The 25,638-nt window shown below is 33.5% G+C and overlaps 1 protein-coding gene across 1 annotated transcript in view; it reads right to left on the bottom strand.

Annotated features, from left to right (window-relative positions):
• LOC126754465 (myeloid differentiation primary response protein MyD88-like) overlaps positions 1–24,177 on the bottom strand; it is a 49,264-nt gene extending 25,087 nt beyond the window's left edge. Inside the window, exons 1-2 of the mRNA XM_050466434.1 lie at positions 22,964–24,177; positions 3,359–4,184 (exon numbers count right to left, since the gene is read on the bottom strand). Of these exons, the coding sequence (XP_050322391.1) occupies positions 3,359–3,839 (481 nt within the window). The 5' untranslated portion in view covers positions 3,840–4,184; positions 22,964–24,177. The remainder of the gene's footprint in view (positions 1–3,358; positions 4,185–22,963) is intronic.
• Between the last annotated feature and the right edge of the window lie 1,461 nt (positions 24,178–25,638).

A 25,638-nucleotide genomic window follows, 5' to 3' on the forward strand; every position in this document is an offset into this window, starting at 1 on the left:
GCGTTGGCTTGAACAATGATCTATGCCAAATTTCGTAAAGATATTTTGTCAACTAAAAACGTTTTCTATACAAGGACTTACTTTTGATCAAGTAGTTTGCATGGCAGCTATATGCTATAGTGGTCCGATTTGAACAATATCTTCTGATGTTCTAGCGTTGTCTTGTGCAATAACCTATGCCAAATTTCCTGAAGATATCATGTCAAATAAAAAAGTTTTCCATACATGGACTTGAATTTTGATCGATCAGTTTGTATGGCAGCTATATGCTATAATGGTCCGATATCGACGACTCCGACGAATGAGCAGTTTCTTGGTTGGAAATGGAGATGTGTAAAGTTTCAGACCGATATCTCAAAAACTAAGGGCTATTTCACGTATATACCTACGGATAGAGAGACGAATATGGCCTAAATCGACGCAGGTTGTCTCGCCTCGTCACCCGGTTCAGGGTATAATTAGATATTTTATTTTTTCTTAGTTAAGTGAAGTATGTTTTTGTATGTGTGTGTGTGTGTGCAAGTGTTTTAGAGTTTTAGTGGCGTGCACAAAAAATTAGTTCAAATTAGTATGTATGGCTTTCCACTCTCTATAAGCAGGTACATATATACATACATACATATGTATGTATGAATGCATGTATCTATGTTTATATTTAAAATTCTAAGTAAAATGCAGCCGTATATAAATAAGTATTTGAGCTTGTTTACTTTGTTGAAAAACAAAAACAATTTCTGCGTTAGTATTTTATTATCAACACTGTAGGTGATTTCTTTATTTTTTAGTAAACATTATTTTATTGCACAAAAAACAGTGACTTTATTTACACAAACAATATTAGACTGCTAAAAGACCGCGCAAACAAGATGCGTCAACATAGTTTTTTTTTTAATTTTTATTTGTTTTTTATTTATTATTTTTTTTTTTTTGAAAGTCACGTGCCTCAAATTGCAACACATATGGTTTATTATGATTAATCACATCCACACTAATAATATACTAATAAATTCTGCGATAATCGGCACTGCTTGTGCTTTAGGGTAGCGCAAAGAGTCAACAACATCAACAACAACAAGTTTATTGTCGATCATAAACAGCAACATTTTTTATTTATATTCATTGGAGGTCAAATTAGACGACATTTTTTAACCCAACAAGGGTTACAAGGACTTTGTGACCCGATTATCTCTATTTTGGATTTAGAATGATCCTATGATACCTTCATTTTTACTCTCTACACTTCATTTTCAATTTTTTCATTTTATATTTCCAGCGGTTTAGGCGAGCTTTCTCTCATATTTGAGCTGGTTATCTTAATTTTATCCAAGAAGTAAAGAGTTTTTCTATTATTGAGATATTGTTTCAACTCTTGACGTGTCTGTGAAAAATGGTTTTGGTAAGCCTTTAATTCCCAATTTCAAAATTATTCTTATTTACGGTGTTTTTTACAAACTCTTTCTTCGATAAATTGCAGAAAAATCCATAACATTGACGACATTTTGAGTTTAAGAGAAATCAAATACAGTAAATTCCAGTTTGAATAGAATTTCAAACCGATAACGATTTCATTTTATTAAAAAAAAATCCTGTCATTTCACTTTCCAGAATGTCCGACTTTCAATAATCAATACAGTGCCAATATCCATCATACTCCTGGGCCAGCAAACCATAATAAGCAGTAATTTTAGCATGAATACTGTCTTCAATATTGTTCGTACCACAAAATCGGCAAATTTTGTTTTCTATGTACCGATAATACCAAAACTCTACCTCACACTTTTAGAATCGGTTGAAATCCAAGTTGCTACAAAGAACTGTATCACAGTTACAGAAAATAAATGACAAATATATACATATAGGTTTGACAGCTAACCTGCAAGAAAATTCTATATTTCTGAAACACCCTCTTTTTTATATATGCAGAGCCTCAAATATTAAAAGCAATACTTGAATATATAGCAAATATATTTAATGTTAAATATAAATTTTAAGCCGCTATAATTCTATAAAAAAAAACTCTTAAAAAAATCTTAATTTTTCACACATATACATACCAGCAGTCATTTAAGGGTTAAGGCACGCATTCCCCTTACAATATTGTATACAAAATTTCAATCACTTTTGCTGTTTTTTTTACTTTATAATAAAAAAGAAAGAAAGTATCCCCAGCCAATTTTGGGCGTAAAAAGCATTTACCAACAATTTGCGATTGCAGCGAATAAAAGTGAGCCGTTTATTGATTTCGCAAAAATTAAATGGTTAATTAATTCAATGATCTCCGAAATCTTGTGTCGCAGTGAATATAAAATTATAATGCAGCACATTCACATTGCGTCATCTCGCATGGAGAGCCGGTGACTAATTTTACGGTGAATGAGAGTGATCGCCAGCGAATTTGAAAAGTGAAATTCATAATTAGATTGAAGAGTACTTGTTGTCGGATGGGTTTCAATGTGTAGGAAATTGATTTTTTGCTTTATTTTAGTTTTTGGAGTTTTGATCTTATGAACTCGGAAAAGAAACTCACAAAGGTCCAGTGTTGAGGTATAGGAGGAATTTTTTTTTAGGGAGAGAACTTCAAAATGGTAACAACGAAATTTCTTTCGCAAAAGGTGTGGGTCTCTGCTAAAATTTGCCTAAATGTAGGCAAGGTTTTATCGTAAATATTTTTTAAGAGTTTCAGAGAGTAAATATAAGCAATTTTTCGATTATTTGATATTCTAACAAAGTTAAAAACGAACATAAAAATAAACTGTTAACTCGAATAAGTGTTCCAAACGATTTTATATCAAATGCGATAAAAGTTTTTTCTACAAATTTAGTCACCTCACTGAAAATCATGACACTTCCGTACATTTACTGCACCTAACCCCCCTAGGGGCAACATTATAGCATCGATTGCCAGGGTGGAGAACGCAATCGATGCGCAAGGTGGCAACTGCACAGCGCATTATGTCATCATGACCGGCTGACTGTCATAGGAGCCGTTCGCATAATTCACCACGCCAACACATGGTCATTAACCACATGAGGCGCGTAATAAAGGTTATGTGGCGCGACGCTTTCACCGCACTCGTTTTTTGTTGTTGTTCTACAAGAATGCGAGAATTATTTACTTGACGTTTTTCATTACAACAACCTTGCAAAGTGTTTGTGCACACATAATATGCCTGACAACGGGCAAACAGAAAGAAGGAAATATAATTAGCGGGTTTTAAATATAGAACACGTGCCCAGGGGATGCCTGCGCCGAGCAAACTTAAGCGCCTCGCCCAAGGCACTACGCAACTCTTAAATGCTAGCTTTCGGGGAAATGTATGTAGGTAGGTGGATGAGTATGTGCTTGCTTGTGACTCACCCATATTCTCGTAAATGTCATCGCTGACATCCCAGCGATCGATGATGCCGAGGTACTGTTGCAACCGTGCAAATGTCGCTGTCTGCGGCCGATGTGAACACCACTCACGCAGCACGGCGCGCATCGGGTCATCATTGTTGCTGCTGCAGAAGCTGCGCACCTCTGCCAGCTCCGCCACGCCGCGCCAATCGCGCTCGTAGCCATCTTCGGAGCGCAAGATCTTGCGGCAATTCAGCAGCTGCGACAATTGTAGGCGTGTATTGGTGCTCAGCTCCTGCAGTGGCGTCTCCACGAATAGGCCGATGTCGGCGCTGTTCACTTCCGCAGCCGGCGAGTCCATTGACGTCGACAGGCTGGCATTGTAGGTGGAGGAGGTGGTTGACGACACCGAACCGGGTGTGCTGACGCCGACGGAGGGCATGGACGGCATGCGATTGTTAATATTTGGTATTGAAATGGCCAAGCGCTGTTGTTGCACCATATTTTAGCTGTTTTTGTTAAAAAAAAATATTTTGTTTTTGTTTTTGGTTTAAAATTTTGGTTGTTAATCTGATATTTTTGCTTTGGTTTCTGTCAAAAATTGTTGTTGTTGTTGTCGTTGACCCGGTGTACATTTATCGTTGTTGTTGTCGCTGACCGGGTGTACGGTTATCGTTGAGGTGGTGGTTGTTGGTGGTGTAGAATACTGCACGCGAGTTTATTGCCTCGAAGCGTTCAACGAACGCTGACGACGTACATACATACGCACACATACAACTTTGGCATCGGCGTCGTGGACGGCGGCAGCGCTGCGTCAGCAAAGTGACTGCGGCGGTGACACGTATGACTGCAAGTAAAAGAGAGGGGGAATATGCCAATCAATCAAATTATTATTTAGGCTGCATAATCTGAATAAATAAAACTAACAATAACAACAACAATCACAACCAGAGAAATAAATTTATGGCACTGATAAGCGCTAATCTAATTTCCAAGCGTTAAAGTGACATGATTTATTCGCTGATCAGACGACAGCGTCAAAGATTAACGCCGACAGACATACACATATAGATTCATAAGTAGGTAAATACTTAGCAAAATACGATTAAACGATTTATATTATCTTAGAACTGATTCGTTTAACGACATATCAGGCTCACGTACATTTTGGGTTATTATTAGATTGCCTATAGATTTTACATCGTTGATTAAAAGTATTGTAATAAGTACTTAACTTTAAACTAGGTCGACTACTTTTGGAGGCCAGATGCTTTACAAGCTTCTTCGGCTACTGGAGTGCTTATGAAAAAAAAACATTTTAAGACGGAACATTTGTTAACTTGGTTCTTAATAATTGAAATTTCAAATGTTCGAAATTTTTCGGAGCCTATATAATGGGTTGTCAAAAAAGTCTTGCGGTATTTTATTGAATTTTTTTTTTTATTGAAATAGAAATGAATTTTTGATGACTCATGCCCAGTTCTTGACCGATGCTACGGCTGCTACTATGCCGGTCTCTTTCGACCAATTCATGATTTTATCGCAATTTTTGACAACAGGCCTTCTGGAGCGTGGCGCATCTTCGACCACCTCCACATCAGAACGAAAACGTTGAAACCATCGTTGTGCGGTGGTCCATTTCAACTGTATCGGGTCCATAAACTGCACAAAAAGTTATTGGCGGCTTGAGATGCATTTTTGCCTTTATCGTAGTAGTACTGTAAAATATGCCGTATTTTCTCTTTATTTTGCTCCATGTTTGCGACGCTATAACTCACGAACGACTTAAAAGAAACGACAATCAATCAAACACGTGTTAGCGCGTGAAATGAGCTTTCCAGATAGTATAGCATGACCCGATGCGACGAATAAAACTAGAACTACGCGCTTTCAGCGCCAACTAGCGAAAATACCGCAAGACTTTTTGACAACCTAATATAAGTTTGACGTCTCCTTCTAAAGCCTACATACATATGTTCGGAGGTTTTTACCTTCGTTTGCCGTCTGCTGATCACTGTCAGAAAAAACGCTCTTTATCTTAGTCGGTCTAGGTTGCTCTTAGATCTAATCGGTTATACGACAGCTGTAGGTTTTGTCATTCCGATTTATTCGAATTCGATAAAACTTAAAATGATAATGAATTCGCGGTAAAACAGATCGACAGTCGAAAATAGTTATATGATTCACAACTGACGTCCCTGATAATCTGAGTAGGCCCAATAATCATTATTTCGCGAAAATTATAAAATAATTTACTGCCATCATAAATGACTCGATCAGATAATCTTAAAAACGGTGACATCACACTAATTTTACGAGAATTGCTGGATAATTAAACGAAAATATATTTTTTTAGATTTACATATGACTGTTGGTGACAACTGTACCAAATGTCATATTAAAATAAGCATTAGTGTTTAGTAAACGCTTGTTTTTCTGAAGTACATTAAGTGCATCGGCGATTTTTACAAAAGAGTGAAATTATTCAAGAAGAACCGGCCGGCTAAACAGTCAACAAGGAATACTTTTCAACCAATATCGTGCCACAACCACCATATTCGCCTGATTTAGCGCCGTATGACTTATGGCTATTCAGCAAACTCAAACGAGCGCTACGGGAAACCGTTTTGAGTCAGCGCATTGAAGGCTATTCCGGAAATCAACTTTAACAACTATTTCGTGGATTGGAAAAAACGTTAGCACAAGAGTATGGGGGCCAAGAAGGCGACATAGATTTTGAAGAATAAATTAAGAGTTTTAAAATTATGAACAGTCTAAATATTTTTTGCTCATAGTAGTATAACCATATTAAGAAAAATAATCACTGGACTGTAACTATCAAGAGACGATTTATTTGACTTTTTTTATAAAAATTGTTTATTGAACCACCCTAGCACTCTGTGACTCAATTTGTATTACACTGACTTTCAAATACAAACACTCATCGCTTTTGTTCGCCTAATGGTGATTTGTTGAAATAATATTGATTTGTGGGCTTATCTGATCAACTTTAGCATTGGACTATGAACTAAAGTCAAATGATGTTGTTTTTTTTTTAATTTTTGTGTCATAAGTACGTGCTCGAATTTAATGGACGTTAGAACGATATAATTAAGAGGAAATTCGGTAGCTTTGGGCACAATTGGCAGTTGATATGTTTCTACTTTAAGTTTGTTGATTTTAAAAATTATTAAAAATATTTTTGTATTTAATATTGTTAAAAGCAAAGTGAGAAAATAATAAAAAAAATTAGGTTTGAAATTAAAAATTTTGATTTTCGTTACAAATTTTCTATAAGAGTTAAAAAATATGTTTCATCCGGATGTTACTTTATTCAAATAAATCCTCTTTTTAAATTCAGAAAAAATTAATAATTTACATTATCGGTAAACAGTGTTGTGAGTTAAAACAAGCACGCTCCTAAATGTAGGCAACGATCTCCGTAAATATTTTATTGCTGCATGAACGTTGCATACATTTAGGGTAATCAAGCTCGTAAAGTGATGTTAAATACAAAGATTTTAGGAGGAAAAGTAGTACAAAAGAAAATATCATTGTTTAAAAATATTTTTAGAAAGGTTGCCACATAATTTTATTTAATATTTTTTAAAAGGGTTGCCAAATATTTTTATAAATTTTTTTCTACCAAAAAATAAATCATAATTTAAGTGTTGCCACGTTTTTGTTATTTAATCCAACTTTTTAGATTTTCTTTATCTGAATATTAAATTTATATTAAAATCATGTATTAAATGTCAAGGAAGGCTTTTAGAGATAAATGCAATTTAAATAAATATATTCCACCAGAATAATATCTCATTCTATTTAATTTATGATAGTTGACAAGTGACACAAAACCTTTGTGGTTTTCTTTCAAATGCGGAATTTCATTCACGACTTTCATAAGAGGCACTTGAAAGCTTTATCGCTTTTATTTAATATAATATTAATATATGTAAGTGTACTTGTGCGGATCACAAAATTTATAATAATATATATTATATATTTATATACATGTGTCTGGTATACTCGTGTAGTGCTGACAGCTGACGATACACGTCGTAAATTAAATACACACACACATATATTTGAACACTAATGAGACATATGTATTTCTTCTAATCGTTAATTAAATAATGCTAAATTTATATAGACATATGTGCATAAATATTTGATACCCATATTAATGTACATTACTACATTAGGGTGATTGACTTTGTGACCGCCAAAACGACGGAACGAGAAGTTAAGTTATTGTTGCAGTGCTTAGAGGTATAAACCTACTAGGGGAACTAGCAGTCAAACTAACTGTCAAAACACACAAATATGTTTGATATATTAGTATTGAAGAGATAAGGCAGGTTACACTGGAAAAAGTGATGAAATATTGGGTGAGAGGATGGTTGTCTAAAGAAGCAGTCTTTGTGACCATGAATACCGGAAATTCTGCATAAACACTATAAAAATGTATGAACTATTGAATCTTTGGCTCTTGTGCGGTTTGCCAAGAAATGGCGTAACTTGATTATTATCTCATTGGTCCAATTTTCCGAATATGTTTTGGAGGATCAAGTCTTTGCGCTTGTTTTCAGAATATATTATTCTTTTGAAACGTAAAATACAATAGTTTTGTTCTCTCGAATACGTAGATCTTTGTGCCTGAAGATGAAATTGATGAACTGCAATCATTGCTCGATAAAGATGATTGCTAAACACAAGAAGAGTTAGCAGAATATTTGGGAATCACTCAAGCAGTCATTTCAAAGAGTTTAAAAGCAGCCCGATAGATTCAAAAGCTAGGAAATTTGGAAATATTTTTCATCATGTCAACGCTCGGCTAAAAACTATTTGGAAAACAGAGCCTGAGAAGTTTTGTCTCATCTGTCCAATAGCCCACCCATCCGACTACCATTTTTTCTGGTCGTTGACAAACGCTCTCACTGGAATACGGTTCACATCAGAACAGAGCATCGAAAATTGACTTGATTCACGCTTGGCCGCCAAGCCGACGCAGTTCTTTTGAGGTGGAATCCACAAATTGCCAGAAAAATTCGAAAAAATTTCAGCTTCAGAAGGGCAATACTTTGAAAAATATAATTCTGTACATTTTTCTTAAATGAACGTTCAAATTTAACTTAATTACGACCACCCTAATAATGCGCACACAAATTTGCAAACTCATCAATACAATATATATGTACATATGTATGTATGTGTGCGTGCAATTAAACTGCTGATGACTAAGAACTAGTATAGAGCGGTGTTCATACCAATTAAAGTTGGTTTGTTAAATAACAATCTAGTCATATTTACAGGCAGCGAAGCGTTTGACTCCGAAGTGCGCTATCTAAGCTGATGTAAGCCAAAACAAATACGACACTCATACATATGTAAATACATATTTAGACGCATTTCCCTTCGTGGGCAAAATTAAATAAAAACATTCACAGCTACATACATTTTGGTAAAACCGCAATAACTGGTTTGAAAAAAAATTAAAAAAAAAAAAAAAAACAACAACAATAAAATATGAGTGATAGCCTCATTACCCATCGCTGAATTGTTTTGCATATAGACACTTATCCATACATATGTACGTGGTATTTTGCACTGTATATACAGACAGACATACATACATATGTATATGCAAATGTGGGTATAAGTGTGCCCGCCCATCCGTTACAAGAGAGAAAATAACGAACGAAATCAATATACTCAATAAATAAATATAAAGGAGAAAAGAAGAATAAAAAAATAAAAATAAAAATAAAAAAAATAAGAAAAAAATAAGAAAAAATAAAACATTAAAAATAAAAAAATATAATTAAAACTAATTTTAAATTAAAAAAATAATAAAATTAATAATAAAAAAAAAAAAAAAACTAAAAATTAATAATAAAAAAATAAAAAAAACTAAAAAAAATATAAAAATAAATAAAAATATTAAAATTATTTAATAATTAGAAACAAAAAATAAATAAACTAAAAATTAAAAAAAAAAAATCAAAATAAAATTAATAATCAATATACTCAACAAATAAATATAAAATAATACTGAAAATTTAAATTAAAATAAAAAAATGTAAAAATACAAACAAAATAATAAAACTAAAATTAATTAAAAAATATAAATAAAAACAAAAACAAATTAAAAAAGTAAAAATTAAAAAAAAAAATAGAAAATTTAAAAATAAAGAAATAGAAACTACATAAAAGCAAAGTAAAATTAATAATTTAATACAAAAAGTAAAAAAATATATAAATAATAAAAAAAGTAAATTAGAAATATAATTATATGAAAAAATTCAAAAAAGTAAATAATAAAAAATAATAATATATAAAAATTAATAAAAAAATGTTTAAACAAAATAAATAAAAAATCATTACAGAATTTTTTATTCAGAGAAAATTGTCTATAATGTTAGAAAAAAACGTGCTAGAAATATCAACTTAGCTTCGCGCGTCTGTTTTATACGCCACTCGCATACTTATATAGTCTAATGGGAGCGCCGGAAAGGGCTGTAAGCATATTTATGGCTTTAAAGATGTGTGCATGTGTGTTCGTATTGGAAGCATTTTAATTGACTGCCACATTAATAATAATCTTAAAATGTTTTTTGTATACAATTACGGTAATTAAAATGGGGCCCGGCTTGAGTGTTGAACTAGAAAAAGCCGGTTAAGTCCACAGAGTAGGCAAGGAAGCTTCACTTTATCTAATTATTTTCCGTTTTTGTTGTAATTTCCCACTTAGTAAAAAATTATATATTCGCGCAACGCGTTTAGCAGTTTTAAGCGTTCACGGAAAAAAGAGTGAAAATATTTTTTTCATAGGACACAAGTGAGCACAGAGTATAGCAAATGAGAAAAGTAGTGCAAAATATAATTATTTACAATTAAGAAAACATGGAACTTGAACTGACGCTGATAAAAGTTTAACAATTTTCTCATGACTAACATTTCTTAATACATAGGAAGCTCGCTTAAACGGTATCAAGCGCGAACGCTATTATTATTGTTGCAATGTATGTTAAATATTGGAAATCGAAAATTTCCAGAATGGGACCATTGTTGTGCTACCCGAACTGATCCGTGAACTTCACAAATTTCATTCGTGGCTTGCGTGGCATTCTTTCCCTTTTTATGCAAAAATTTTAAAATATAGTGAGTTCTTTATTATTTTCATTCATTTTGTAACTTTTGCTGTAACTTTTTTTCAACTTCCCGAATTTAATTTTTTTTTGGTTAAATGAAGCTTAAAATCTCACCTTTCCAACACTATATGGTATGACATTATGTGATTATTGACAAAATACGAAAAGACTTTTTCGACTACCTAATATTCACAAAAAACTGAGTCATTTCGTTTATTTGACTCCGACTATCGTGAGAGCCGAAAAGTAAGAACTCAGCTGAATTAATATAGTAATGTAGAGGCCCAACTACAACTCAATCTTTCTAAGATTAGAACATTGCAGACACTGAAAGATATATTACCTCAATCGGCTTAAATATTCGCAGATTTAATGTTTTAACATTTGTTCTTGTATTGCATAAAACATTCCTCAAATAATTTTAAGAACCGTTATCGAGATGACATACCTTGGGGCTTTAAAATCCGGCTATGTAGACCCAACTGTCGTAGAAGCCGAATCCAATTTTTCCCATTATCGATGCGTGCTCTATATCTAGCTGTTTCTACTTTTTTTACTAGGTTCTAAACGTAAAGGTGAGGTCCTAGGTGTAACCTAAAATAAGTAGTTTTTGATATTTCCACCATCCACACCGCCATAAAGAAAGTTTTGTAATGAGACCTGTCTTGGTGGTGTTCCAAAAATTTCGGTGCTTTCAAGCAATTATTAATTTAAGGACTCGTGAAGTGAGTACAGAGAAGGAGTGCTGGGGAGAACCTGAAGGAGCCATATTTAAACGCAATGGTAAACGCTTAATTATCTACTAGAAAGCATGTTAGCTTAAATAAAGGTTCAGTTGTCGCCTAACGACAGAATTTCGGTCTGATGACTTTGAAGCTATGTACAAATTGTTTTTTAATGATTTAGTTGCGGATCCATCATAGATAGCTACTACCATACCTTCGTTTTAGGTACATTTTTTTCAATCCTCTTCTTTTTCGGTGCGAACATAGCCAATCTGACCTAAATCTTAAGCAGACATTGAGCTGTGACCATAACAGTTCTGGTCCATTAAGGACAATTCAAATATTTATGTAGAACTATGTAGCCCCTTAATATAACGCCATATTACTTTTTACTTTAAAAATATAACTTTATTTGTATTTAGTTTATGTCATAATCTACAAAAATATATTAAGCAAATAACGTGATATATGATATTTGTAAAATACAATTAAAATGGCTTAAGTCGAAATTTGTGGTTTGAGTCTGTTAATAGCTAATTATGAGCTTTGCCCGATTGTAATTAATTTACAAGTGATAGAATTAGTTTGAAATAATTTATTTCTCGTAAATCAGTGGAAACTTACTTTAATAAATATACTACATATGTATGTATGTATGTATATGCAGATAGATAATATAAAATTATCTAAGTAACTATGTACATGTGTAAGTGAAGTGTATAGATAATCAAATCTATGTAGATACATAAGTATACGCATATACCCACTGTACATGTACATGGTTTTCCAATAAGGCTGATATGATTTCTTAAAAAAAAACGCACTAATTGTTAAGAAAATTCAAATGTTTTTCTTTATTTAATGTGAAGCAAAATCGACACAAATAAGTTCTGAATACAACATCATTAAAATGGCTCACACGACTTCTTTTGCAGGAACGAATTCGTTGAACCCAATTTTCGAGTACTTTTTCTACGAAATCTAGTCGTATGTCATGAATAGCACGTTCAATATTGACTTCTAAAGCATCTGGTTTATTGCTAAAGACCAATTACTTCAAATAACCTCACAAGAAGTAGTCTAATGGTGTTAGATCACAACTTCTTGGGGGCCAATCAATGTCACAATTTCTTTAAACAATCAAATCTCCAAACTTTTCCCGCAATAATTCGGTTGTTACATGTGTTACGTGGCACGAACACCGTCTTCTGGGAACCAGATGCTGTCATGATTAATTTCTTCCAATTGCAGTCGAAAATAATTGGTTATCATCGATCTATACCGCACTTTAAAGGCAGAAACGGTGTCACCAGCTTCATTTCGAAAGAAGTACGTGGTTAAATCAGACCAAAAACCACACCATACTGTCAATTTAGGCGAATGCAATGCTTGTTCATGAATAATTTGTGGATTTACTTCGCACACTTCGAAACGACACTTAGAAACCATATCACTCCTATTCGAAAGCCTGGTATAATAAATATCCGATTTTTATTACGCTCATTTCTAAGAGTAAGATTAAAGTAAGTGATATATAAATACGTAGAAGTAAATGAAAAATTATTTTATTCTACAACTGACAATTTTGCTTTTCTTTTTTAAATTCAATTTTTCTTTTGTTATATTTTTTTAATTTATTTTTTAAATTTTTTTAATTTTAAAACATTTTTTTTTTTAATTTTTTGTTTTTTAATTTTTTTTTTCAATATTTTTATTTTTATTTTTTAATTGTTTTTTTAATTTCTGAACTTTTTTTAATTTTTTATTTTTTTTTTTAAGTGTTCAATTTATTTTTATTTATTCTTTTTAATTTTTTTAAATTTTTTTTCTTTTTATAATTCAAAAGCAAACACGAAATTCATTCAAATAATTGCTTTTGTTTTTTCTGGCATTGGAACAAGTTTAGTGGTTTTATATTTCATATTTTTGTAGCCTGGCGCTTGTGGTTAGTTGTTTTGTGGTCAAGTACAAACATACTCATCATATTTATAACCTGAACAGGGTATATTTTTCTAATTTTTACTTTTAATTGTAAAAAGCGAGACATTTTTTACTTTAATGTGCTAATGAATGTGTTAGATTGGAGCCTAAGATTCTATTAATTTCTTTGAATATTTCAAATTGTGCTTTAACGACCAAGTAGCTTCCCACAAATAATATTAGCTGTTTTTATGCCGATACAACAACAAGAAATTAAAATTACCATAAAAAGAAATTCCAACAGTTCAATCAATCCTAAAACAGCAATATCAAATAACAAACTTTACTACTTCGAAGAAAATCTTTTGAATATAATTGACCTTTTTAATTTGAGACTTTCTTTTTACTAGAAATACCATACTGTTTAATGACAGGTAATATGTAATGAAATATATAAACTAAGAGAGCATAAGTACATTGTTTTCAGAATCGTATGATTTTTCTTCTAAGACTAGGGTTAGGTCGAAGCAGTTAGTTGTTTAATTATAGAGAAACTCGCTGCGAAATAATCGATTCAAGCTTATATTCTCAGTTTCTTGAGAACGAAACTTTAATTATTTAAGGCAATTATTCGTAAACAGCTCAGTCAATTAGCTGAGACAATTAAACTGCCGATTTAATCATTGCTTTTCAAATGTACTCAAGTAGGCAAAGATCAGTAACTCTGTAGCACATTGAGGGTCAAATTGAGGAGAATTTAGATTAAATTTACGAGATTTTCCTTAACCTTCAATTAGAAGCCTATGTGAACAGTATACATATTATTATAAAATATACTTCACTAATTCGATAGAATATTTTTCCAGCGTTCTATCAGAAACGTCAGAACTCACCATAGCAACATTATTGAAAACAAACCAAGGTTCTTTGGCTAATCACCTTCTTTACAATCAAGTTGGTGCAGGTGAATTGTAGTGTTCCAAGTGCGCAACCATTAGCTGTGTTCCCAATGATTATGTAAACAAATTACAAAACAAATGTGAGATTCTTTAACTTCCGGTTTGGCAGGTGTAAGGAAGCCAATCAAATAAAATGCATTAATTATGCGACTTAACTTCAAGGTTTTTATTCCATTCCGTGTAAAAGGTTCAAGTGCTTGATAGCAGGCTAAATCAATCTATTATCTATTAAATGCTTTTAAATATTAATTAATAAAAAATGAAAGAACTCTCCAATCCTTTCACTTATTGTGCGAGCTAGAAAGCCAATGTACACTAATCAGCAAAGTTTTTTTTTTCGACTTTATTTTTTTAATTAATTTGCTGGCTATAATTAGAAAGGAAGACTGATAGCTCTGTTTTGCATTAACCATTTATTTTTAGCACAATTCGGAGCGAACAAAAAAATTATAGCGAACACTCCACTTTATTTTATTGCTAATTTTTAGAAACTCGATAGATTTATAAATAAATATTTCGGCAAACAAACGTGCGCTGATATGCTAAATATATAATGGGTAAATAAATTTCGGTGTACAAATGTTTGTATGTACATATGTATGTCTAGGTTGAGATCTACTAATCAGCCACTTTTATCAGTCTGCGTATTCATACACATATCATTTTATATTTATAACTTTATAATGTTTGCCGAGTGTATTTGAAGACCTGAAACGCACTTGTTTTGAAGTTCTCTTTCTTTATTGTGATTGCTAATGTATACTAATTTGATTTCCAAGTGTTTTTATACCCTGAACAGTGTACATACATATAGTAAGTTTGATACGATTTTTGCAAACTTCAGAAGAAAACGTCGGATACACTATGAAGTGTATATATCGGGTGATTTTTTTGACTAGGATTTTCATGCATTAGTATTTGATACCATTTAGACATGGTGTCCGAGAAAGATCTCCGTATGCTTTGAATTTCATCATGAACTAGTCCAACGCTTGCAAATCATTTTGAATATTATTACCAAAATTGTTGGTTCAAATGTTCTTTACCCCGATCAAGGTCTAATAATGACCATTTGTCAAAATGCGATTATATTTCGCACTCAGTTTACTTTATTGGATATTAAACCAACCATACACGAATGCGTGACAGTGCGATACAGAAGAGAATATTGCGTCTGTTTCTGAGAGTGTGAAAACCGTTTCGATTCGTCGCCGTTCGGCAATTGGGTTTGTGTTATCCTCCACATGGAAGATTTTACGCAAAGATTACTTTATAAAATACAGCTCGTGCAAGAACTCTGCCGAACATTCTGCCACAACGTCGAATTTTCAGTGAATGGGCCCTCAGAAAATCCGCTTTTTTATCGACAAATTTTGTTCAGCGATGAGGCTCATTTCTGGTTGAATGGCTACGTAAATAAGCAAAATGGCATTTGAAGAGCAAACTTAAGTCCAAGTATGGAAAAAAATGCTTTTGGTGTGGTTTGTACGCTGGTGGAATCATACCGTATTTTTTCAAAGATGCTGTTGGACGCAACGTTACGGTGAATGGCGATCGCTATCGTTCGATGCTATAAACTTTTTGTTGCCAAAAATGGAAGAACTAATTATTCATGTGGTTTCAACAAGATGGCGCTACATGCCACACAGCTCGCGATTCTATGGCCATTTTGAGGGAAAACTGGAGAACAATTCATCTCAAGAAATGGACAAAATGGCCACCAGATCATGCGATTTAACGCCTTTATTTTTTTGTGGGGCTACGTCAAGTCTAAAGTCTACAGAAATAAGCCAGCAACTATTCCAGCTTTTAAGACAACATTTCCGAAGAAATTCGGGCTATTCCTCCGAAAAAAAAGTTGCCCAAAATTCTTTCCGAGATCGGACGACTCAACAAAATGATATCTTCAAAAAAAATGGCGAACAAACTTAAGTCCAAATAAAGAATGAGAAAACTTTCTTATTTTTAAATTATCTTTAAAAAAATTAAAAAGAACTGGTGATGAACGGATAGATTTAGACATGTCCAATCTCTCTGAATATACGCTATAAGATTTCGATCAAACAAATTATTCAACTCGGACGACTATAACAAATAGCTGTCATACAAACTGATCGATCAAAATGAAGTCATTGGATGGAAAACTTTCTTATTTTTGGAGTATCCTCACGAAATTTGGACTAGATTACTGTTTAAAGCTACGCTACAACCTCCGAAAAATTTGTTCAGATCGGATGACTACAACATATAGCTGTCATACAAAAAGGCGAACAAACTCAAGAAAATATTTTTTATTTGACAAGTTATCTTCACGAAATTTGGCATAGCTTGTTATTTAAGACTTTTATCCGAAAAAATTGTTCAGACAACGACTATAACATATAGCTGTCATACAAACTGGTCGATCAATCTCAAGTCCATGTATGAAAAACTTTCTTATTTGGTGGGTTATCCTCACAAAATTTGGGCCACTGTCCAATACTATGCTATAATCTCCAAACTAATTATTCAGCTCGGAAGATTATAACAAATAGCTGTCATACAAACTGTTTGATCAAACTCAAGAAAATATATTTTTTTTTATCTGCATTTATGCAATAAAAATGCAACTGTGAGGGGTATTATAGTCTCGGTTTCAGCCGAACTTAAGAAATTTCCTTGATCTCAACAAGAACTGCGAATAAAAAATTCTTAAAAGCGAAACCGAACTCACTCGCAGCACCTGTGGAAACTGAAGGCTTTTAATAAATTTTTTATACGCATTAATTAACTGTTTTTGTGCATAACTTTTTTTCAGTTTTAATTAATACATTTTTTTATATTTTTTGTTTTTGCTTCCCATCATCGATAGGTTAATGTCAGAAACGTGTATGTTGAATTCCAAACAGCAATAAATCTCTAGCCAGACACTACTCGCACACACAGGTTCAATAAAAAAGAAATGAATAAAAAAGCGCGAGAGGAAAACTCGATAAAATTCGTAATATACAGCTATATCTACATTTGTATATGTATACCTGCCCACAAACTTACATAGCAGCGCTAATAAAAGCAATACAAATTAAAAATGCTAATTTACTAAACTAAAAACTATAAAATTTTGTCTAGAAAATAAACCGTAACTTGCACGAAAGATCAGTTAAAGCAATGACAAAAAAAAACGAGTTACTCGCTTTTTTCAAGCTTCAGTAGGTTCGGAGTTAGAAATAAATGCTCGAATATATAATGGAGTACATACAAGCATACTTACAGCTGTATGTGTTTGTGTTTGTGGATGAGTGTGTTTGTCTGCGAGTATGTTTGAGCTTTAAGATCTAAACAAGATAAGCAGTCATAAATAAGAGACAAATTCGCTAAAAGATAGCACGGCTTTTGAGTAATTCTTCTGTGTAGAATATAAGCGCGTATGTCTGATGGATCAGCAGAGTAACAAGGTCGGCCACACTCTTAGATCCGGCGTTTTGAATAAAATTTAAATGTAATTTTAAAGATTTATTATAAAAATTTAAAACATTTAGTGTTTATATAAATTTTTGATGATACTTTTGTGTAGGAAACTAACCAAAAGGTTGGGTACATTTATTATAGATAATTTTAATACCCTGAAAAGTGTATATTAAGCTAGCGACGAAGTTTGTAACGGCCAAAATAGAACGTCGGAGACCCTATACAATATATGGTGTATAAAATAACCAGCGTGACGAGCAGAGTCGACGAGCTGTTTTTGCCCGAACGTTCCCACGACAGTCGCATACGGATTCTCTATTCAGCCAAGGATTGTGAATTCAGACAGAAAGACTGAATCGCCTATCAGTTTGCAACCATTTACTCGTGATCTAGGTGCTCCGGCATAAAGGGGTAGCCGGCAATGAACTGCTCGACGAACTAGTACGCTCTGTGTCGGCTTCGAGGATGATGCGGCCCGATCCATGCATTGCGGTCCCACACCATAAAGGAACTACTCCGATGTGTTAAAGGAGAGGGCCCAATAGACCATAGGTTGCAGTGCAAAACCTCAATTATTTTCTATCTATTTTCATTAGCATTTCTGAGGGAACAATGGAGATTTCAAGACAATTTTAGACAAATTAACAATGGAAAATTTGGAGACTCTGACGTTTCGTTTTATTAATAAAAAAAATTATCAAAAAACTTATTACCAGGAATAGAACGTCAATGAGTAAGGCTTGTAAGATATTCTATTCTTTGAATTGAACAAATCTTGACAAGTCATCAAACTACAAAACGCATGATAAATCTAAAATTACATTTTTTCAATTATCTTAATTTCCCTAACTTGTTTAGACTCTTACCAAAAGAAAGAAAGAAATTTCATCAGATTTTGTAATCTCTAAAAAAGTGTTTCTTTCACGAAAACAGAATGAAAAAAAATCGCTTGATAAGCTGAGCTGACTATCTGTATACGCATTTTATAATATCACAGCTAGCAATGGGCCAACTGGAGACAAATGAGGTGTTCCTATCGCTAAAAGCGTCTATCAAAGTGAATGGCATAGCATGTCGTGCCACTTGTGCGCTAATTGGCAAATATATACAGGCATACATATAAATCATAAAAAAAAATAACAATAAATGAACAAAAACAATTCACACATGCCGTGAATAAGCACTTATCGACAGGCGGTCTGTCGGTTGGTTGCTTGGTTCGTTGTGCCGTCGAAATGGCCGAAGCTATGTACATGCGACCTTGTGCCGACAAATGTTTCCAATGGGAAAGCGCCTGAACTCGTACTAATTTTTTTAAATTAATTTATAGGTTTATGACAGTCACATGGTCGCCTCTCCCAATTGGCGTACGGCCAAAGAATGCAGACGTGCAGAAAGTGGAAAGTAGCAATTGTGTTTCAGCAAAAGTGGAGTGTTTGCACGATCTGATTAGGCTTTGTTGGTGCTGTAAGTGGATAGAGTGATTTTTTAACTTCGTTAACTGCAATCATTTACTTTGTAGAGATATGAGTTTTTTAACTTTTCGGAATAATCTCGATATTCTAAAGTGTTCTGGATAGCGAAAAATATCAACACCCACCTGTTTTAAGGTTTTCTTTAAGTATTTAATTGTTTTTGTGTTTTGAAGGAATAGGGCAGCTTTGGCTATCTTTCGTAAAAGAGAAAATTGTTAGGTTTCGTGTCCATTACCGAGTTCTATTTGCCGAAATACATATGTATATACATTTGAATTGCACGAGTACCGTGTATGGTATATGTATGGTATGTATGCTTGTAAGTCCCTAACCACATTTTTTAGAAGTTCATGAAATATGATTTCCAACACGCCGAAATAATTTATTGGCAAAATGGTATTACAATGGCAACGGTATTGAAACTAAGTTAAAACTGAGATGAATTTAACGCGTTTAAAGCTTTTGGAGTCGAATGCACGAATTTAAAATGTTTTACAAATACACTCATATCTCCGAAATTATTTGCCGTTTCAACTTCAAAATTTCTGAAAAATATTCTGGTCTAAAAGGGGGCTTTAAAAAAAGGAGAACAATTAATGAGATAACATTCGATATATGTGAGCTTTTCCCAGAAAACTAGTCTACGGACCAGGTCATATATGTATGTACATAGTATATGTCAAAAACAAAAATCGATTTTTTTTAATTCGAAAGCCGATATAACCTTTTAGATAAACAACAACAAGAAAGTGCCATTTCTTCTTTCTCGTAGGTGTCCACAACAAAGGCAGCTGTTTGCTTATTATAAAATAATGATATTTACTCTTTCACAGTCGCTATTTTAGCAAATAGTTTCAGCATTGTTTTTGATGTAAATAACAATATTTTTCGAATTTCTTTCGTTGCACAAACATATGTATGTACATACACACAATTATATATTTGTAAAAATTTAAATATTTTGCTTTCAGTTGGGTGTAAATTTAATTGCTTTAGGCTGACAAGTTTGCACTTTTGTATTTATATGTGTCTGCAGCTGTGTTTATCAGTTGTCGCTTTTATATTACATTTATTACGTTTTTAATTGTGCTCACTCTACATATTATATGTACATATACATATGTATATATTATTTTTCCGCTATATAATATATACAAATATTTGTATATATAAGTATTATATCTACATACTTATGAAAGGCTTTTGCGGTTTTAGTGAGTAATTGAAATAATTTTTGCCACAAGCTAATTATCAATCCCGGTGCTAAGGGGCTGGAAAACTGTAGGTCTAAGTAATTAGGCGACAAGCGCGATAATTTCAAACCATTAGGGTAGAGTGAGAATTTATATACATACATACATACAAATAAATATATATAAAATGGGGGAGCACAATATACAGTAAATCGTGCTATTACAGTTTTAATAGATTGTTGAAAATAATTCATTTTAAAATTTCAAAAATGTAACATGAATTGTTTCCTGGGATGTCAGTGAAGTAAAGAACCGTTATCAAAGAAAAAATATTTGTCGTTTCGCATGTTGATCATTTTGTGAAGTAAGGTCACGAAATAATAGGGACAATTATATTAGTTTTGAAATAAAAAATTTTTTAAATAAAGGTATTGTATATGAGATTTTATATAATCATAAATTGAGAAAGTTAACATATAATTTAATTTAGTAATTTAAAATGGGCAGAGGACAACACTGCAGCCCTGAGCTGCGTAAGGAAATAAAACACCTCCACAAACAGGGATTTTCATACCGGAAAAATAGCAGAAACGTTGAATTACTCCAAGAGAATGGTAGAGAATGCAATAAAATATAAGCCTCAGAAAGAAACTGTGGACGAAAATCAAAAATATAACTCTTGAAAGGAATATAATGCGATTTTTAAAAAAGGACCCCTTCGCATCCTCTTGATCTTAAAAGGAATTTTCTTTGGACGTCGACACTTCTACCATTCGTTGGCTAATTAATAAAAACTTAAAAGCAAAGAGACCCAGAAAAGCCTTTTCTGTCCAAACCAAATGTGATTAAAAGGTTACATTTTGCTAATGAGCATATCATGGCCATGGAGAAGTGGCGCAATATCCTTGGTCAGATGAGACCAAATGCAATATTTTCACCCTAATATGTGCGCAGGCCAGTGAACACAGCTTTCAACCCGCAATGTACAGTTAAAACTGTAAAACACGGAGGAGGATCAATTATGGTGTGGGGATGCTTCTCTTACCAAGGGGTTGGTCCAATATATCGAATTGAGGACACAATGACAGCGGTGACTTATTGCAATATATTAAATGAGGTTATGCTGCCATATGCTGAGGAAAACATGCCCCTTCGATGGGTGTTCCAGCAAGACAACGACCCAAAACACACATCGAAGCTAGCAAAAAAATGGTTCTCGGATAACAATATAAACGTGTTAAGCTGGCCTGCTCAATCACCGGACTTAAATCCCATCGAGAACTTATGGCAACAAGTGAAAGTAGCTTTGAAGGGTAAAAAAGAAACAAACAAAGATGCACTTTGGCTACTGATACAGGAAGCGAAAGCTATTCCCCGGGCCGAAAAATAATTGACTCATTACCTCGCCGATGTCTGGCTTTCATTCAAAACAAAGGATTTGCAACGAAGTATTGAAGAATCAAATTCTAAGCGTCAAAAGAATTTTGTAAAAAAAATTAACTGAACATTTTTTTTTGTTTAAACTGCAATTGTCCCTATTTTTTTTCACAACATAATTTGGGTAAAGCTATTAAAATAATTAATTTTTTTCTTCTTTGAATTGAATTCGAGTTATTTTCTCTAATATTCTTATGGTAAAAACATTAACCTATTTGAAAATAAAAACACAATTTCAAACTTTATGAAAATATTCATTTTCTTTGCATTTTTACGAAATACCGCCATGTGTCCCAATTATTTTTCACATGACTGTATGTATGTACATATGTATGTATATAGATATGTAGAATTACTTGTCAAATGCTGTAATACATAAAAGAAATTGCTGGCGTTCCAGTCATCAAACACTTGTATTTAGATTGCCTAACTGATGCATGGTGGAGCTGTTGCTATTATGATAACTCACAGTGCGATAAATTACTCGAAAAAATAAACACATAAGTACATATGTATATATGTATGTACATATGTATATATAAACTAAACAGGATATATACATATATTGTGTTTTTCAAGAAGTTTATAATACCCAGAGGAAAATTTCGGAGACCCTTTAAAATATACAGATGTAAACATTTAAAAATTATCAGTATGACGAGCTGATTTGATTTGGCCATTCCCGGCTGACCGTCTGTATATACGCGAACTTGTCACTCAGAGTTTGAGATGTCGATATGAATTCTAAACTCTCAGAACAAATTGTTCAGATTGGACTACTAGAACATATATGTATGTATGCATGTAGCTAACATTCAAACTGATCGATCAAAATCAATAAAAAATTATGTTTATACCCTTTATGTTATAAGTGATGCACCTGTGAGGGGTATTACAGTTTGGTGCAACCGAAGTTAACGTTTTTTGCAAATGCGCGAAAATCTATGCATTTACGTACAAACATACATATTTATGTATGCAGCAGCAGTAACCGCAATAATAGAAACTACATCAAATACACATCTAGTTGTGTAAATTATTTTCAATTAACAAAATATATAGGTAACTATATAGAATATAAAGCAATACACTAAATATGCATGCCTATATACACCCAAGTGCAAGTTTATATAGAACGATGCGGAGTAAGCACAACATAACAGCAGAATATATACAATAAACGGCGACTGCTATTGCTGTTGTTGTTGCGATTGTTATTGTCGCTCGGTGAAAGAATGAATGTTGTTAAATGAAAATACAAAAAAAAAAGTAAAAATAAAACAAACAAAATATAGCTAAATGTGAATTGTGTTCACCTTCGAGCAGTCTGCGTCTCCGTCTGTGTCTTTCTATTTGTCAGCCGCGAGTGCGATTGCCTCAATGCGTCCAAGGCGTACGTCGTATGCGTAAAACTGACGCACACACTCTGTAGTGCGGGTGCGGCGCGGGTGTTGCGGCCACGACAACTAAGTACGACGACACGGCTCCACAAGTTTTTGTTTTGCTCCCCAACTGTTGCCTCCACCACTGTGATATGATATGTTTTTGGTCGTTCTCGTTAGTAGTACACTTTAATTTTTGCTATTACAGTGTGGTTTTATTGTTGTTGTTGCTAGTGCAACCTTTTAAATGCGCGAATATTTCAATTGTTTGCATATGACAATCATGCCAACATCACGCACAACAAACACCAACGATCACACTCTGATTGCCCCCGGGCACATATTAACAATCAGAGATACATATGTATGTATGCTCATAGAAGCTACAGCAAAAATAATAATAACAATAAGAATAATGGCAATAAATGCGAACACACGTTTAGTATTTTATTCAATTAACTTTTGCAATTTGTTTTAATCTTGTCGTATTCAAAAATATACAAGCACACGCATATGTAGATATGTATATGAAACTGGCTTTATTTGTTGGTTAGCCTCTTTGCGCTTGAATTTTGCAATTAATGCGAATGCGAAAGACAAAAAACTTGACACTTTGTCAATTTATTGGTTCATAAGATCAAATTTTTGCTGTTTTTATCGCACTTCTACACGACGACGAATTATTACTTGTTGCGCTTCTCCGGCCACCAACCGAATCACAAGCCACATCTCAACATTTTTTGTTTTAGTTATTTTTATTATTATTTTTTTTTTGTTTTAGCAATCGATAGATACAATCTTGTCCGCGTAGCTGACTGGCAGACTGCCACACAACAGCGCAAGTATAGCCAAGTAGAAGTGCACAATAGCCGATAATATGTGATATATATGTATATATTTGTATGTAGTTACGTTAGCACAGCCACTAGGCAATAAAGGAACACAATTTTATCTTTTAATTAGTTAAATTAGCGAAAACGCAAAACTATACTGTGACTTTGTTATTTTCTTAAGAAATTCATTGCTTTTTAGTGAACACCATATGCGCGAATGTCGAACACCAAAATAATACTTGACTGCAACGAACACGAAACGGCGAAAACCACTTGACAATCCACACGCAAAAACACAACAAATGAGCAATGACGAGAAAAGGCTACTGAGCGAAAAGCGGCGAAGTAAATGTCAGAAGCACTTGAGCGAATTGCTCGCCCAAGTGTTGCTACTATTACAGTATAGGGAATTTTTTGTGCCTCTGTGGGGTAAAGATAAGAAAATTGCTTATCATGCCACAGGTGTTGTTTTACATTTACGTGAAAAATTATGTTATAAAAAGTTAGGTAAATATTTAAAACTAATAATTTTTGCATCGGAATGCATTTGTAACTTTTAATGCGTTTATATAAAAAAAATGCAAAAAAAAGATTTTGTTGGAAAAAAGAAAGTGTATGCTACACTGTTTTATGGTTAATATATCCGGACATTATGCTGCGTTTACATAAAACGTATTCCGGTACAAAATGAAATAAAATTTTATTTTAAAATGTGGGTGCTGCAAAGCTAATAGGCTTACTAGGGAATGAACCCTTATCCCAATTTTATTAGTTTTAGTCGGTACTCCGTCATCCTCTTGCTCAAATGCGTTGGATCTATGGACCTCCAGTGAGCTGGAACGCAAGAGGAAATGAACTATTTGCTCTTAGCAAAATTAGAACGGAAGAAAATTGGAAGAAGTCACCGTAGCATCATCTAGATAATTTTTCTCAACTGTCCAGCTTTTGTTAGACTGAAATTGCAGCTTCTCGGTAGTTACTTTTTCGGCGAACCTGGCAAAATGGCTAGGGTCGATAAGTATTATATGAGCCGCTTCAACAAATTTTTGTAAGGCACAAAGATCTTCGTCGATCGATAATTGTCTAGTCATCTATAGCTTGGAGTATTGGCTGTTTAAGAAAGATCCTGCATAGGGCTACGAGGATCTGCCCTTCGATCTGACCTTTTTATAAAATATAATGAAGTTCTTTGAAGAAAAAAAAATCTAAATAATAAGAAAGCTAGGAAATTATGGTTTGTTAAACTGTACGGCTACAAGCAGTTTGAAGGCGGAAGTCTCGGTAAGAAAAGCCGCTGAGATAGTTAACAATGCAGAGAACAACATAAAGAATAACAATGTGTCGGAGAATGTCTTAAGAAGCAGGTAGACAGTAGATGTAGCGGCTGCCAAAAAGCGGGGGTACAGGGTTCCAGCTCAAAAGGGCGTTTCGGTAAACGAAAAGTTGACGATGAGGTTCCATGAGTTCGATTACCGAACCCGTGCACGAAATACACTAAAAACGATAAATAAAGAAATATCCGAAAGCATTGACAGACAGATCATTGTATGACTGAATGCCTTAAGGCTTTGCAGGATCGCCAATATCAGGCGCATGCTTCTACTTACACGGTTTCGAAAAAACTTCAAGACGGTTGTTGGCCTAATGACAGATCACAACTTACTGGCCACTCATGGAAGATGGATGACGTTAGAACTGACCAAACTTAACTTAACTGTATGGCGTTTAAGTTATGTTTTCGAAAGATGCTTGCTAGTATCCGTAGTTGCCGATATT

This window comes from Bactrocera neohumeralis, chromosome 4, assembly GCF_024586455.1.
Source record: "Bactrocera neohumeralis isolate Rockhampton chromosome 4, APGP_CSIRO_Bneo_wtdbg2-racon-allhic-juicebox.fasta_v2, whole genome shotgun sequence".
In the NCBI taxonomy this organism is placed as follows: Eukaryota; Metazoa; Arthropoda; class Insecta; order Diptera; family Tephritidae; genus Bactrocera; species Bactrocera neohumeralis.